Below are 18,486 nucleotides of genomic sequence, written 5' to 3' on the forward strand. Positions count from 1 at the left end.
AAACCAACTTGTGCTTTATATTTGAAGACTTAGACTTATCATAAGAGCTCTTCCAACTCTACCTGGTTTAGATCCTTCATCAACAGATCCATTATAGACTTGGTTTATAAACTCAGGCCTGTTGTCATTCATATCAATCACATAGATGTAGAGGTCAATGGGGTTCTCCACCTTGTTTCCATTCATATCCACTGCATGAGCCCTCAGCTGGAAATAAACACAGTGGAAGCATAATGTCAGTGACAGAATTCGCTGGATAAAAGAGTTTTGTCAGCGTTGACTTCAGCATTTAAATTCTTTCCAAAAATTAAACTATAGGAATGTCATTTTTCCAGTAGAAACCAGATATCTGGTTTTCATCTAGGCGCTGCAGGATACATAACGTTTCACAACAGGGCCCAATATTAAAAATCATTTTCAAATAATAATAGTAAATAGAAACGAATAATTTTATCAGTTAAAAGAAACATTTTCTCCACGGCTAACAAATCACTACTTTTAAGTAGTTTAAGAAAAGTAGTAATTGTTGCCTGGCAATCTCCAAAGACTAAGTTTTGCTTACTGTTATTAATACCATGATGACATGGGTTTATTTTCCACTGGTCACAAGAACTTCAGCAATGTACCATGGAATCTCACATTGCTTTGTGGCCACAATGACCTGTGGTAATTAATAAGTACAGAGATCTCATAATTGTTGATACTATTGTTATTATTTGTATTCTGTAGCACTTAAGAGCACTAGTTATGTACAGCAACCTAGGTCCTAGGCGCCAAACACTGAACAAAAAGATGGTCTCTGCCCAATACTTATTCAATTTCTCCAAAGGGGAGACCCAGGTATACTTAAGAATGGGAAGCCTGTCTCAACATTAACTACAGCATCAATGATGCAACATTATAATAGCCAGCACTGTACTGCTGAGTTCTCAGTTAAAATGGCACTGGGACCCCATCTTATTAGGACTAACTATTGATAATAATGCTGGAAACCGAGACCATCAGTTTTCAGAATAAAAGGGACAGATATAGCATGTCGAAATGAGTAATTAATAAAACAAAGCACTCAACAATACTCTGGAACAATCAGTAATCAGGTGAGAAAAAATGGATAGCTCCTTCATTATATGGAACAGATGGCTGCTCTAAATGGGTCGTGTGCTGACGGTATTTATCAAAGCTGGCTTGGAAGAAGGACTGGCTATGAAAGTCTTGTATTGTGCCTGACTTAAGTTGACCAATGGAGAGACATCTGGCTCTGGGAGAGTTTTGCAGCTTTAATTTGGTCACTTTCCCTCATTTCAGTACCAGTGAGCACTGTTGAATCCCTGCACTGACATAAAAATCAGGGACAGTGTTCAAAACCTCTGGCGCAGATTTCTGAAATACTGATGAATGAAGAATGAAAACGCCACATAAAAGGAGTTTGGTGAAACTGCTGTCTAGAAAAACAGGACTGTCACTTTAACACCAGATACACAAGTAGGCTTGCCCAATCGGCCCTTAGTGAATTCCTCATATTGTACCACCGGCTATCATGCTTTTCCCTACAAGATTCCTAATGTATAATGGCCTAGATGTTGAGACGTGCTGGTATCTCCAGTTCCCATTCACGTCAATTGAAGCTGCAGATGCTCAGCACTTCTAAAATTCAGGCCCAATGTGTCAAAGAACGTATGTAGTTCTGATGCCTAGCACGTAAGGGTGCTAATTGTATTAATATTGATTTCAGTCTTTCGCTTTTGCCGAGACTATGATTGATGGGATTTTACCTCTTTGTGTATGTTTTCCAAGAAGGTTTAACAAATATAATCACGCTATATTTGATAGGCAGGACTGAGATTTAATCCAGAGAAGAGAGCAATCTGCCACACAGACTGAGGGTGGACATTTAAAAAAAAAAGGTTAAAAATCACATTTTTTTAAATATTAAAAAGGCTGACTTCATTTTTAATACAGACTCTCTCATTTGTGTTTCCTGATTCTTAGTGCTCTTAATATTTGCATTTCATGCCTACGTATAAACTGCTCTGACTTGTGTCAGCAGAGCTATCCTTCATTATGTCAGATGTAGCAATTCAATAACTTTTACAAGTCAAAGGTCAGATTGTCTTTGAAAAAAAGTAATTCTGAGCTAAAATTAAAGTTATTATCTTCAAACTGAAGCCTCACTGGACTCCTTCTTGCTGCATTTTCAGAAGCGGAAACGGCTCTATTCAGAGATAAAGCAGAGTGCAAAGCCGATATCTTTCTCTTTCAGATCTGGCTCCCCATCCCCCCCAAATTTTAATTACATTTGATAGCTCTTGTTTGAAATCTCCAGGAGTAAGTAATTTCCCAGCACTGCACGTCTATCTGCTTGTCACACACACATGCCCGTGTATATATGCATATGTTACTGATTCACTCAAGAAAAAAATTCAATAAGCAAGACGGTAGTTATCTCACTAAACCTGCAGTGATACACACGCATGAGGCTCCCCTGCTCCATGGTAACATCAGCATTAGAGCCTCAAACCTGAATTCTGAAGGTGAGAACAGTACTTGAGAGTATGGACAGCTGAGCTAAGGCTTGCACCCTGGTGGATTGAATTTGGTGATACGCGCCCTTTGATTTAACATGCAATCCAAACACAGAGCACCACAGTCCCAATGCTGATCCCCCCCCCCCGCACCCTTCCGGTTTGCATTGGTCACTGGGTGCCCTCACAGCTTCTCTTGTGTTATCTCCCTTGTGTGGTTGTTACTGCCTCCTTTCTGACCATTTTTTTCTCTCTCTCCCCCTCCTTTTTGCCTGTTTTCCTTGTCCTTTTTTGTGTATTTTTTTATTCTTTCTGTGCTCTTTCGGTTGTTCTCACCTGGCAATGACCTTCCTCCATATCCTTTTGTAGGCTACATGCTCCTTACCTGGGGGTCAGGACCATCTGCTAGCGTCAACTACAGTTGACATGAACTCCCTGGGAAAGAGACGCTCAGTCTAGCGGGCTGCTGTTTGAGTCTATAACAATGCACAACAAGAGTGACTCCTGGGACTGGCTACATTAGAGTTCTTTGCAGGAGCAGGGAGGGAAGGCAGGTGGCTTTCAAGGGGTCACCTGTGGCTTTGAGGCATGTTTAAAGGAGGGACAGGGTGGAGCAGATATTAGGGAGCTTTCCTTGCCCTCCTCCATCTTCTCTTCTGTCCTGCAATCCCTCCCACCCTCCACCCTCGAACTAGTGTGGAGCTCTCAAAATGGGAAACACAGACATACCACATCATCATGAAGCCCAGCATATTTTACATTTTTTTGCTCCACAACTATATATGACTATGACTTATTTATTCAGTATGCATGATGTAGTCTCACACAGTGCTCAGCGGGCAGGGCAGCAATCAAGTTCCATCTGCTACACGATGGATGTTGTGATAAGACAACGGATGGGATTAGAAATTGATACACTTAAGTGCTTTTTCATAGTATGTGAGCTGTTCAGGGGGGCAGGGCGAAGAAAGTGACTAAACAACCGTCAGGTTTACTTCTGAGAACTGGAACGGAGCACACACAGATTCAGGATGGGACTAAAGTCTTCCGGAACTGGAGAAACCATTGTTTGAAAGGCCAGTTACCACAGCCTTGGGTAGAAGAGAAGGTGGGAGCACACAAAAACATTACATGGGAGACCATCAGGTGGAATTTCAATTGGGTGCTTGGAGGGATATTTAGTAACTGTTTATTAAAGTTGACATTAAACATTAAAGTTGTCACAAAGTGGAGAGCATGGTGTTGGCTGAAGGTTAGAGAAAGAATAAATAGGAACAATGGAAAATGTTGGAATCCAACAGCCATTGTGTAGGATTCATAAATATAAATAAAGTCTAGCTAGTGGTCCAGATCCTCTGCAGTGGAAGTAGTTATAGTTCCATTTTGTATCAGCCAAAGAGCTGGCCAGTCCCCTTGAACAAATATTTTTAAAAGTATGACAGTCTTCATTAACATACTTAGGCAGCAGCTACCACTGGTCTCTGTGTTTTTTCCAGAGACAATTTCTAGCGCAAATGTAGCTGTTGGCATACAAATGCTTCAGCATCATGATTATTGATGACACTGGAGGCTGGTGCTATCTGAAGGTAGTTAGTCAAAGTCAACATAGTGAAATGTGTTAAATATAAATACTACTTCTGCACTAATACAATTAATATAAATATGTATAATCAGTAAGTGACAGATCTTTTAAAAAATTAGGAATACAATTCTGTGCCTAATTTGCACACACTTTATCATGATTAAACATCAAGTTATTATGGCACAAATGACCAGAATTACACATACGCTTCTGTAAACATGGTTCAAAATATTATTGAAATTAGTACTGGTTTCTCTGGGTCAAATTCCTTGTTTCTAATTGTCTTTTTGTCTCCCAGAGACAGGTGGGTGAGGTAATATCTTTTATTATACCAACTTCTGTTGGTGCAAAAGACAAGCTTTCGAGGTACACAGACCCAAAGAAGAGCTCGGTGTAAGCTTGCAAGTTTTTCTTTTTCACCAACAGAAGTTGGTCCAATAAAAGATATTCCCTCATCCCCCTTGTCTCTGTAATAACCTGGGACCAACATGGCTACAACACTGCAAATAATTTTTGTCTCCCACACAGTCTAAACGATTCCCGTCTCACCCTGTAACCAATCTCCCCTTGTCCAGGCATCTCTGACTGAATGATATTTCATAAAAGTGTTAATGGAAGCAAAGTGCTGGTTGAGACTATTCCAAGCTATATCTGTATTTAAAAACAGGCATATAAATGAAGCATGTTAATTGAATATCGTTGCCTGACTGCTAAATATTAGGTTTTATGGTGATGGTGTTTTGTTAACAAAGCTTGAAAATATGTGAGAGACCAACCAGTCTGTTTGCCCATCACTACTGACTGCAGTTTGATAGGAAGTTCTGGCACCTGAAATAATCAGAAAAGCACCAGGAGGCACTGATTTGCCCATGAGCACAATCAGAGAGTCATCACCTACAACACAGAGAGCTGATGGGAACTCAGGTTGACCAGGGTCAAGAGAAGTGATCCATGTTAAACACTGATATCTCCTGAAAGTTATTTGGCACTGTTTAAAAACTGAGACACACAGACATCCGTGTAACAGAGAAAGTACTGCTGCAACGAATCAGAGCCTTGGAAAATCCATCCCTCTGAAGCTCAAGAGAAATATTAAAAGCTGACAAGCGAGTTCTGCTTCAGAACTACCAAAATAATTAAAAATTGATATGGTTCATCTCGGAAAAAAGGTGGGTTTCATCAGGCAAATGCTTCCTAATGTGGAGAATTAAAAGATGAGTGCTTTAGAAAGAGCAATCTTGACACAATCAGGATAATTATACAAAAGAAAGTTTACATGGAAAACATGGGAGTTAATGAAACAGAACTCTGGCATGTGTCCTCCCTAATTCTCAGGAAGATTTTTTTTATTGGCTTTTAGGTTATTTAGAAATACAATAAACATGGACAGCATGTGATGCTAACAGAGATGCCGAAAAGATTTAGCTCCGTGTGGGGCTGTAAAGAAATGGAGCTGCATATATCATACATAGCCAGCACAGCTGAACTGCTAGCCTGTGGCACACAGAAGATAACCCAATATGTTACATGCTAAAAACCCAGGGGCCAGATCTTTACCTGGTGTAGATCAGTGTAGTTCCACTGATCTCAAATGGATTTATACCAGCTGAAAATCTGGCCCCAGGACTCTACTATGTGAGCTAAGAAGAATCTTCATTAGGTATTAATAATACCTAGAGATAAACTGAGCTGTAAAATTCAGACCCAACTCTGAATCTGGAGCCAAATTTTCCCAAAGTTCAGATGTGTCTGGATCCGAGGTCAGGCCTGTCTCTAGTAATATTGTTGCTTATTGGCAGGACCCTCAGCTACGAGAAATTGGCATAAGCCCAATCAACTTCATTGGAGCCAAAGAGAAGCCAGCCATAGATGCCAGCAGGGGCAGAAGGAACCAAAGTAGGAACTGCTATATTGCAGGGGAGGAGGAAACATGGGGCCCAGCCCGGGCCACTGCTCCCTCAGCATCTCCCTGGTCCCAGAACTGTGCACAGTAGCAGGGGTGCCAGAATAGGGAGGGCCAAGGGGCCATGACGCTCCCATTTTTCACCATGGACCCGGCTCCCTGCCCCTCCTCTTCCTCCTGAGGCCTCGCTCTCCAGCCAGGCTGGAATCTGGAGCCCGACCTGGGTAAGAGCGGCCTAAGGAGCCCTGGCAGCTGTGGGGAGCTGCGGACCCTCCACCTGCCCGGGCTGGGCTGGCCAGAGGGCAGCCCTTGGCCCGTGTGTTCACCTGCTGGGCTCCCCACCCAAGGCAGATGGAGGGTCCACTCGTACCATGGCCCGGCTGTGGATCTTTGGCCCTTGAGGCCCCGCCCCCAGGCCAGCCCAGAAGCCAGAGCTGGGTTGGGGTAAGAGCCATGCGGACAGTTCTGGGGAGTTGTGGACCCTCCACCTGCACTGGGCAGGGGACCTGGGGCTGCACTCAGCCCCCGCCTACATCCTGGGCAGGTGGAGGGGCCCGGGCTCCCTGGCCTGGCTCCAGCTTGGCTGGGGGATGGGGCTTTGGGGGAAAGAGACGAGGCAGGGGTGGGGCCATGGAGGGGGCAAGGCCTCATGCTCCTCCCCCCCCTTTTAGAAAGAATCCATCACACCTTCACAGGAGACTTCCCCCTCTGAGGGCACTAGGACCACACGCTGTCTCCCCTTCTCCCCCAACATGTGGGGCTTGACAGAAAACTACAAAGGGCAGCCAGCCAGACACACCCGTTGGTAGGGGCAGAAGCAGCCAAAGCAGGGACTGCTGGTCCTTTGGGGAACTTTCTCTAGTTTTGACTGGACTTTCTCTGCCTTGTGTTGATAGGCTGTTTGCTTGAATCTTCCCCACCCCCTCACTTTCAGTCTCTTCAACTGAGCTTCATTCCACACCTGCCCCCTTACCCTATTCTCCCATGTCCCATCTCCCTTCCATTTTCCTCCCATTTAGCCTATCCTCTCCCCAGTATGCCCACCTAAAGGGAAAAATAAATCCTGCATCTAACATGATGCTTGTGGCCATCACATTACTTATTCTTCTGGGGGGTCACACCTCTTCCCATACCCTATGTCTGTTGCCTACTTAGACTGTAAGCTCTTCAGAAACTGTCTTTTTGTTCTGAGTTTGTACAGCAGCAAGTGGAGTCCTGGTTCATGACTGGGGCTCCTAGGAACTACAATAATAATAATAATGGAGCCATGCTGATTAACACCAGCTAAAGATCTGACCTCTGTCTTCATTGCTTAGAGAGAGAATCACAAACAGATCTAGTTACGTCCCATATAGGGAAGTCTTGCACATAAGCCTTTTCTGTCTTCCTGTAACTCTGGGACATTGGCCTCACCACAGTGTTTTGGGTTACCACTTTATATAAAGGTACATTTATAAATGGGTTACACAGGGTTAATAAATGCATAATCTATGGTTTAATAAATCACTTATCAATTGCTTAAAAGTCCAATAGGTCAAAAGTTTGTTTATAACCATGGCTTATAATGATCTATAAATACCTTCTTCTGATGTGTTTACCCCCATTTAAAACATAGAATCACAGAACCATGGGATTAGAAGGGACCGCAAGTTTCATCTAGTCTCAACCCATGCTAAGATGCAGGATTTGTTGTGTCATATACTACTCCTGCCTGTAATGGGCTTATTATATCTATTAATCATTTATTAACCCTTAATTTGGTTGTTTGGTTATGCCTAGGTCTCTTGCCTTCCAGAAAAGAGACTCCCATGAATGAGATTAAAAGAAGTTCTCATTGATTCCAGGTGCTAGAAATTAAAGTTGTTTTTTGGGGAAGTGATACCAATCACTTCACGGCAGCCTTTTCCAAGCTTTCCTGAAATTTCTGGTCTAAACATACTTACAGGATACATTTGTTATGTATTATGGGTCACATAAGTCATTATTATGGGAGACTAAGTCATTTTTTTTTGGCTCAGAGTGTCTTGTACTAGACATCATAATGGTTCCATCAAAGGGGTTAGCTTGTGAATTGTATCAACTGAGCTATTATAATGACCCAGCAGCATTGAAAAAATATCGAAAACACTGAAGCGACATAGGCTCTCAATATCTCAAATATTCCTGACGGATTTCGCTAGCCTCAGAGGCTCACTGTGACCCTCCCCTTAACCCTTCTCTCTCTAGAGACAAGGGTCATAGTCTACTGAGCCATTTTCATCATAAGCCAGCGAAGGAGGTGAGGAGAAGCTGTCCTCCCTTGCACAGTCTCGGGTGTCTCCCAGTCTCAGTGATTAATCAGGGGCAAAAGGGGGGGGAGTCCAGGCCCGCCCTCTACTCCGGGCTTCAGCCCAGGGACCCTAATAGTATCAGCTATGGTAGCTGACCTTTTAGAAACAGGACACATACAATTCCCTGGGCTACTTCCCCACAGCAGCCCCCACTTCCTCAAGCTCCACTTCACCCTTACCTCAGGGCCTCCTTCCTTCTACCTAGTATGGTGTATACAGCTCAGTCTCTCCAACAGTGCAACTTCTCACAGCTCCTGACATGCGCGCCCACCTGACTAACTGGGAGGCTTTTTAACTAGTTTCAGCCAGCCCCTGATTGGCCTCAGGTGTCCCAATCAACCTAGCAATCTCCACTGCCTTCTGGAAAGATCTTAATTGGCCCCAGGTGTCTTAATTGACCTGGAGCAGCTGCCATTTACTTATCCTGGTACCAGGGATTTGTTTAACCTGGGGCTAATATATCTATCTCCCATTACTTTTCTTTAGCCATCTGGCCTTGCCCCGTCACACTACCTACTTAAGATCTTATATGATCTCCGCACTGTACTGTCTGTGTCTGAACACCTCCAGAGGATTTAAAATGAAAAATGACTATAATTGTTACTGCACGTCCAACTGCAGTAATGAATCGGTAACTTCCTATGACACCCTACTGTTGATATTGGTTTCTCACATTCTTTTAGGCCTGGTCTATACACAAACTTGACCAGCTTTCAGTTACACCACTGCTACGCTATCAAGTTACAATGGCTAAACGACATCACTCAGGACTGTGAAAAATTTCACACCCTGTGTGATGCAGTTAAACTGACCTAAGCCCCAGTGTGGATATTGCTAGGTCGATGGAAGAATTCTTCTGTTGACTTAGCTAGTGCCTCTGGGAGAGATGGATTTACTGCAGTGACAGAAAACCTCCTGTTGCTGTAGTGTCTATCCTACAGCTGTGTCATAGCAGTTTTCTAGTGTAGATATGCCCTAAATGAGTGTAACATTGTGTGCGGACACTACATCCGTTTAAAGCAGGCTCAGGCTATGTCTTCACTAGAAACGCTATAGTGACACGGCTGCAGTGCTGTACACTACAGAGATAGAAGGGATTCTTCCATTGGAGTAGCAAATCCAGCTCTCAGAGAGGCGGAACTAGATTGACAGAAGATGTTTACAATGGGGCTCGGGTTGGTTTAACCACATCACAAACAGCGTGACATTTTTCACAGCCCTACCCCCTGGTGTAGACACAGCTAGACTGATGGAAGAATGCTTTGACCCATCACTCGGGGAGGTGGAGTTCCTATGGTGATGGAAATCCTCCTTCTGTCGCTGTAGTCTGCGTCTACACTACCAGGGCTACAGTGGCAATAGCGATGCTGCCTATTTAACAAGGGCCAACCCATGTAAAGCACATTTAAAACAACACAGAGAGTCTACACATAAAGGGTATGTCTACACTAGAGCTGGAAGGTGCAAATTCCAGCTCAAGGAGACATATCCATGTCAATAGAACCAATGTGCTAAAAATAGAAGTGTAGCAGTAGCGAGTGGTGTGAGGAGATAGCTGCTTCAAGAGTGATCCTATCCAAGGTGCTAGGCATGTACTTGGGCAGGTTAGCCCCTCGCACCGCTAGCACCACTATGGCAACATTTCTAATTTTAGCATGCTAGTTTGATCACAGCTAGTGCAGGTCTGGCTCCTTGAACTGGAACTTACCCTTTCCAGCTCCCACGTAGACATATACAAAATGCACCGATTTAACCAAATCAATGCAGAATCGCACCTTTACTGAAAGCCATGCAAATCTGTTATGAAAACCATGCCTTAGTCCTTTTCTCAGTCACAGGGAAAGGAGTTGATCTGTGCAAAATATGTGATCAATAAATTCTGAACTGGGCAACACTCACATGCTTTCTCATTTCCTTATAAACTGGGCCCTAATTCTGAGCAGACAAGTTGGGTCCACAGTTCTACATCTAAATTGTACAAAACATTCAGTGATGAGATGAAACCTGCTGAAATCTAGTAATTTTGATTGTTTTACTTTGACTTTGTGAGTTCAGACCCCAAACTCAGGGAAGGAGCCAAATCTGTGTGTGTATTCTAGCCACAAAGTCCTTTTGCACTATTCTAGTGCAGAGGAGCTGGGGATTAAGGGGATACATGTACAATGCATAAAAAAAACCCAGATATTTTCATATACTTACATGGTAGGAGGCTCTTTCTTCTCTGTCCATTGGACGTGTCACATACATTCTGCCAGACACGGGATCAATGCTGAAGACTTCCATAGGTGGCTGGTCAGCTCCTACTCCAGTGATGCTGTACCTGATATGGATCTCACTGTCCTTATCAGAACGAATCTGTATAAATAATTAAAGATAACAGTCAGTAAGCTATGGACAATGGGTTAGTGACATTGATATTCATGCTATATAGTTAGTAGGACATTAAGGCCCAATCTTGCAAGCCTTCTATATGAAATGCTGTTAACTCTGATAGGAGATCTGCATACCAACGGCCTGGAACTAGGCTGCAGAAAAAAGATCTTTAATAAACTTTCAACTCATTTTTTTCACTTTTGTTTACAATGATCCTTTGGAACCTAGAAAGCAGAACCCTCTGACATTCTGGCCCTGATTCTCAGAAGTGCATCCGTTTTCATGCACAATTTATGCAACTGGCATCCACGGTGATTAAATTATGCATGCAAATAATTAGGGCTGAGATTTTTTTTAAAGGAGTCTAATGGAGTTGGGCACCTAATTCCCTCAGGTTCTTTTGAAAATCTTAGCCTAGAATTCTAACAGGCTGACTAGGCATACAGACCCTAAATTTTCAAAAGTAACTAGTGATTATAAGGGGCATCTAACCTGAGACATCTCAAAGGGGGCCTGACTTTCACAAAGTATCAAACGCTTGCCCTCTAAAAATCCAGTCCCTTTTACGTATCTGGAGCTGGGCATCTGTAAATCGCTAGACACCCACTAATCACTTTTGACAAGTCTCTGTAATCACCAGGATTGCATTTCCAACCATTTGAAATGTGTATGTAAACACACACATGCTGTTCTGAAAACAGAAGCCTTGATTTCATTCCTAATACAAGCTTGTTGGCTTGTTAATGCAGGGTTACTAATGCCTGATGGACTGCTAGCATTACATTTGAACGTCTTCTTATGGAAAAGAGCATTACAGCATTGCTTTCAAAACCCATTCCTCCCAGCCTCCTTCCCACCTTGAGAAACACACAAAAAAATCAGATATGGCATGAAGAATTACATGAACTTTGGAAACAGATAAAAGAAAATAAAAAGGCAGGTTAAGATGTTACCCTAGCAACCTTGATTGTATTGCTTTAAATCTGAAGGTAATTTCTAGACCAGCCATTTAAAGAAGTTCTTGTAATGTCAGGGCTATTTCTGAAGGAAAATGCAAGGTGCAAGGTACAAATAAACAAACTACCAGCCCCCACACTGTCACAAACTGTCTTACAAGTGTCAATGTGAAAAACAGGCATTTTTTTCTAGCCAGGTTTATGAATGCAATAAATTAGTGGGAACATCATATAAATCCATTTTATAGATGAGTGTACGTTAGCATCTCTTTGATATGGCAGTGCATTTTCTGAAAAGTCTGCACACTCTGGAATACTATGGTGTATGCAGGAGGCACAAATAACTGAATTAAAAGAAGTTCCATTCTAGGTGAACAAAGGTAGTTTCTGAAGGGGAGATGAGGGTTTGTTTATCAGATACAGGAAATTGGGATGGGGTGGCTACTATCCTGAAACCCTCCATATGTGACCAATATATATGCACGCACTTCTTTCCATGGATTTCTTTCATTAGCATTAATGAGAGTTAAACTTTCTGTAAGTAAATCACTGCAGATCCAGGAAATGAGTTACATATGAGTTATCCAGCTGGACTAAGAAAATCTATGAGATAATTATTCTACATTGAGCAAAACAAATACACTGTGTTAAATCTTGCAAACATATGGCAATCACTCAAAATTTGTTGTGAATCACACCCACACTCTGATAGTCTACTACTTACCTGAATTTACTTTCCAGTAAGAAAACAAAAATACTTGGTTTTCGAGAGAAATTATCTATGGGGAAGTGGTCATAAAGACTGATGATAATGAGACATAGTATGTCTTGCCACTACTGAGGTATTCCTTGTACAAAAGCACATTAATTTTGTATCAGAACATGTAATTTTAACATTTAATGAGATTTTTTAAAAAGAATACTTTAAAAAAGAGAATACTTCCTATGTGTAACATTCTGACCATTCCGAGTGTGTAATCTAGCAAATCTTTTTGATCTATTAAGACTATTACGTGAATACAATATAAGCTTTGCTTATTTGTCAGAATAGTTACCGAACCAGCTTACCATATTAAAAAAAGAATCACTGGTTCAGGGAATTTCCTAGATCAGGAAAGAGCAGCTTTACATCTTATTTATGTCAGGTAAATGAGAAAAACACAACACATGCTTATGAAAAAGATTTATACGATCTGAAGAGAAACCAGAGACTACACACATGCATGCCATTCACTTAGCTTACATTTATAATGATGATGAAAATTATGCTGTTTTTTTATTTACAGAACAGATGGTGAAAGGTTAGTTTTCCTTACATTTATTAACATATTTTAAAATGTTATTACTGTAGCACCCAGAGGTCCCCAGGATCCTCAATGTTCTACTGTGCTAGGCGCTGTATCAGTATGTATGAAGACCTGGTTAAAGTGATGTGTGCATTAAATTACCGTTAACTTATGGTGTTTGGTGATAGTTATAATGCATTCATTCTTTATAAAAGGGTTTTCACTCTCCACAAACACATGGGAAGGAATTTAGCCTTTGGGACTGTTAACCACATCAAGAAATGCACTATCAATGGAGAGTTTGTCAGACTCAGAATCAGGACAAATGTTATAATTCTGTATATCTAGGTTCTGAAATGGCTCTCCTCACCTTATCCTGAGCGCCTCACAAACACTAGTGGAGTTTTCCTCACACCACCCCAATGAGGTAGAGAAACGTTATCTACAGATGGGGAACTGAGGACCAGAGAGATTGAGTGACATGACCAAGGCCATAAAGGAAGACTGTGGCAGAATCAGAAACTGAACCCAGGTCTCCTGAGTCCCAATCAGACCTCCCTGTTGGCTTAATGAGATGCATCATTCAGTAAGCTGCAGCATGTTGTAGGGTCAACCCCTGCTGAGCCAGCCAAAATAAAATCCAATAATTTAATTCCCAACTCATAACTGGAAAGAGTTTGAGTCTGATTCTCCTCTCTCATTTACACTATAATAAATCCAGAATAACTGGAGATCAATGGAATGACAGAGATGTAAAATCAGTGTAAGTAAAAACAGAAACAGCCCTTTCCCCTTTAAAGATTCTCGGACACAATAGCCAAAATACACGGAAATGTATGATGTAAACCTGGATATAAAATTCACGTAATTCTGTCATCAGATCTGATCGTGTGGTTTCTAGCATTGCTGAATTTTAATGGACTTTCCTTTTCATATGCTAAATATCCTTTACTGATATAGGACTTTCATGTCACATTTTTAGGCAAAATCTTAAGGGACATAAACCTCCATCAAGATTTAACATCCAGCTGTATTGTTCCTATAAGTTTTACTATTGGGTGAGATTTCAATTTAAGAGATTGTTCAAGGTAACAGACTTTATACATCTGTTTTGTTTCTACTGACCATATCCCTGTAGTCTTAGTATTCCTAATTCCTGCCCTGGGTCTTGCAGTTACTAACCTTTTCACCCTACAGGGTGACAAGAGAATAACTATTCTCTGAAGTTGACAGCACTGCTGCTCTGTGACTGGGGATGAGAGGAACAGTAGGCTGTTGAGAATTGTATAGTTGGCAATTCGGGGGGACACCAAATAACTGGTAAATTACCCAATCATGTATAATCCAAGATACCATGTAATGACACACAACTGTATTTCGCTCAGAAGAGCTTCTGTGAAATATACTATATCACGATATAATATGACGTTAATATGAAGTTAACTTGGACTTATTTCGTCATTGTATAATATTTGCTATTTGATACAAAACTAGTCATTTACGAGTCACGGGCAAGGTGTACCCAGCTGGGGATGTATCAAGGCAAAGTAAAATGATCAATTTATCCCCTGATTCAGTTTCTACTAACAAACTGAAAAATAAGATGATAGATCATCCCACAAAACTCAATGTAAAAGATGAAACTGTAACATTAATATTTGCATGACTTCCGGATACTTGAATCTGGTTTTCTGTTTTACACAACACGGCATAATTATTAATGGCCATGTAGAACAGTGTCAATGCTAAACAATAAATATCTTTTATTATTGAGCTCTGAGCTGTTTTGCCCATTACAAGGACCAAATGGAAAATAATTGAAGGCTATATTCTCGCATGTATTCAAAGTGTTGCATGGAAGCCAAGAAATGCAAACATATTCAAATCCTTTAAATTAGCACACTTAAGAGTCAATTTAAGCATTCTAAGTTTGGCTCATTAATTTTAGTGGAAATATTTTAATTCAGCTACATCTTATTGCTCATTGAGACTCCTACTAAGGGTTTTTTTTTATTAAACTGAATTTGCTGTATGTTTAAGAATCATTCATGTAAACATTTTCAGCTATAATGTCACAATCTCTTTACAAATCAGTAAAAAGGCAGATTTCTAACACCGCATCTCCAATCATATTATTGCCTGTTGACTTTTAAACATATTTTATTTCAGTAAGCATGGCCAAAATAAAATGGGCAGAGAATAATTAAGTGAGAGAAATGTGGAGAACCATTGGGTTAAGATAATATTTATTAATTTCTGTCCTGTATTAGTACACCTTCCATGACCTCAAGCTGCTACCCAGGCAGCAAGGGAGGCACTGGAAAGAAAGAAAGAAAAAATTGCAATTGTCTTCTGAGGAATTTGTCTTTGCTGGGACTTGAAAAAAGGACCCTCAGATCTGAAAGAAAAAGTGCTACCATACCTGAGCTAAAGGAGTATTCCCATTAACTACAGCAGAAGTAGTTTTAGAGCAGTGGTTCTCAAACTGGGACCGCCGCTTGTGTAGGGAAAGCCCCTGGCGGGCCGGGCCAGTTTGTTTACCTGCCGGGTCCACAGGTTCAGCCGATCGCGGCTCCCACTGGTAGCGGTTCGCCGCTCCAGGCCAATGGAGGCTGCAGGTAGCGGCGGCCAGCAAATCCCTTGTCCCACGCCGCTTCCCGCAGCCCCCATTGGCCTGGAGCGGCCCCAGTTTGAGAACCACTGTTTTAGAGGTAGCACTCAGGCCTTCAATCTCTAGAACATAAAGCTATTATCATATGTAGTGTGTTCCCAGTTTCCCGTAATGACAGTCTACAAACAAGCTGACTGGGAGGGGACCTTTACCCCTTTTAATTGGGCTGACAAACAGAGAAAGGTTGGAAATACCAAATGGAGTTGAGTTATTGATTTCTTCTGTCTCTCTATGTAGCTACTATCAACATTCCTAAGGACGAGCTCAAAACACTTAAAAAAAAAACAACCCACAAAAACCTAACTGTGGAGGTCTTGTCCATTAGCCCGGTGTTCCCTTAGCCCTAGTGGCCTGATGCCTCTCATGTGAGGTTGAATCCTTTGGAAACTCTTGGCCTGTAAGATTTTTTAATTGATTTAGCTTAATGCAAAGGAGAGTAAAAATATTATACTGGAGGCCTTTGGGGCTCCAGAACGTCTTTCGCCTGCATTAAAACCTTTGCTTTTACATCTCGCTCGTATGATCTGTGTATGTGAAAGGAGATGCTTCAAAACACTAAAATACAAAGAAATAAACCTCATGGCCACTACCATACTTCTCTGCAGCTTTCAAGCAACTACAGGTACTCTCTGTAAGCGCCGATAATCTAACCACAAATCTGCTTGGCCTCCAAGCTGACACTTACCAGTACAATTCTGTTTCCTTCACAGTGACTCTCTGAATGGGGTAGCAACGAAAATTTACTAAATTATGGAATTGCACCTGAGCTTCCAATGCTTTTCAGATTCTTTGGCTTCTGCCAATCTCTCCCCAACTCAGCCTCCCAGCAGGCCAATTTCTGTTCATGAGCAAGAGCCTGTGTGGATGTGCGTCCCGTGATTTCCACCCCTCCTGGTTATTCTTTTGATCCATGTCTTTCCCTCCAGGTTTTTCTGGTTTGTTTATTTAGGTTGTGTCTTTCTTCCCTGTGTATGATATAGGGGAAGATGCGGAAGATGTAACACCAAGCAGAAGGGAAAAGGGAGAGTCTAAACCAGACTTAATAAAGAGACCTTAATGTGTTATTGAAAATCTCCTTTTCCAATACAATCATGAGAGCTATTACAAGGCCACAAGGCTTTGTAAAGTGGCAATACTAATTGCACTGGCTATCAGCTGCATTTTAGCTTTTGCTGTAATACCGTTTGCAACTGCAGAGCACTTGTGTTTTAGCATGAGTTAGCAGTCTGGATGCTGCAGGACTAAGTGACTGTTGGACTCATATGGCATCTCAGCTTGCTGTACTCTTATCTACTGGTGCCAGAGTTTAGAGTGGAGATAGGGACCTGCAATGGCTGACAGTTGATGGCACTGCCATCAGGTCTCTTTTTCTTTACTGGTGAAGATTCAATATACTGTAATTTGCTGCATGGTCTTCATGATTAGCTAATTAAGCAACCTTCATTACTTGTTATTATGAAGGTCAAAAAGCTAATGCATCTGTAACAGGAAGTGGCCAAAGCTAATGGGTCTTCCACATGTAATCTTAATTGATACAGAAGAGTAGTTTCTAAAGCAATATGTACTGTTCTCCAGTTCTTTTGCAATAGATTTAGTTTTCAAATTGAAAAACTGTACCACATTGTGGAAACAGTGAAAAATATGGGGGGCGGGAGGGGGGCAAATGGATAGAAAAAGAACATTATTGAAAGTTCTAGAACATAGCAGCATGTTACCAATATTTTTTACCACAGCAAGAATTTAGATACCCAAAACTGCCAATCCCACCTTTACTAGTCTGAGCTCTTATCATGGGAGTTACTAGGGCACAAAGTCCCTGGTGATGTAATTAGGGGCACCTCCAATGGCGCAACAGCCATTTCCAGATGCAGAGAACTTGGCCCTTTCTTAAGCTACTGGGGCTATTTCATTTAGTTTGATTTGCCATCATGCAAGATACCAGGGCTCCTTATTCAATGATAGGGGCATGGAGACTCCATCCATTTAATCAGTGCCATCTTGCAAGACGGAAGTTGAAACCAAATGAAATTGCTCTGGTAGCTCAGGAAAGAGCACTAGTAACTGTCATGATGGGAAAGTCACTGGCCTGCATGCTACAGGAGGACATTTTCCTTTATCTATTAATAATGGACTAAAACCTGACATCTTTATTCATAATTCAGTCCTGCAACCCTTCCTCAAGCAGCTAGTCAGTGACAGCTATGCATGAGTGAGGACTAAGTAAAAACCAAGTAAGAATATTGAGATTTTTGCCTGAAGTCTTTTCAGAGTCTGTCCTTATTGTGGGTACATCCATGAGCCTTCCATTAGCTTCCATCACAAAGCCAATGTAGGAAAGAGAGAGACCAGCACTCTCCTGGGAGTGGTACTGGGTGAAGAATAAAAGCACTTGTTACATGAGGTTAGAAGAATTAGCAAATACCAACCTTAACAGGGTTAACTATATCACTGTAACTAACGAGGGCAGTCCTCAGCTAGTGTAAATCAGTGTAGCTCCATTGGCTTCCACAGAATTACATCGATTCACCCCAGCTGAGGATCTGGTCCAAGCGGTTTAAAAAATCAAACGGCACATCATATCAGTGAGGAAAGAATAGTCTGTGTACAACCAACATACAGGCATTTCAACACAAGTAGCATTCCTCTTGGTATCACAGTGTGGGGGCAGCACAAAGGTAAACATTAAGAAACCGACACTGCTGTATCTTCATGAAGAGAAGTTTTTTCCACTCTCATGGGATATAATTTGTCTCGGTGTGACCTTTACTTTCATAATAAGCTATATCTTTTCCCCTGTTGTCTAGCTCTCCTGACCTTAAATAGCAGTGCATTTCAATTCAGACTCTGTACCATGCCTACAGAT

The 18,486-nt window shown here is 41.7% G+C and overlaps 1 protein-coding gene across 2 annotated transcripts in view; it reads right to left on the reverse strand.

Annotated features, from left to right (window-relative positions):
* Window positions 1-18,486, reverse strand: part of CDH4 (cadherin 4) — a 643,793-nt gene that overhangs the window by 129,891 nt on the left and 495,416 nt on the right. For both annotated transcript variants that reach the window (XM_026652873.1, XM_026652874.1), the window contains 2 exons: window positions 10,537-10,692; window positions 63-207 (listed from right to left, as the gene is read on the reverse strand). In XM_026652873.1, the coding sequence (XP_026508658.1) occupies window positions 63-207; window positions 10,537-10,692 (301 nt within the window). The remainder of the gene's footprint in view (window positions 1-62; window positions 208-10,536; window positions 10,693-18,486) is intronic.

The sequence above is a fragment of the Terrapene carolina genome, unplaced genomic scaffold (assembly GCF_002925995.2).
Source record: "Terrapene carolina triunguis isolate 2854851 unplaced genomic scaffold, T_m_triunguis-2.0 Scaffold130, whole genome shotgun sequence".
Lineage (NCBI taxonomy): Eukaryota > Metazoa > Chordata > Testudines > Emydidae > Terrapene > Terrapene triunguis.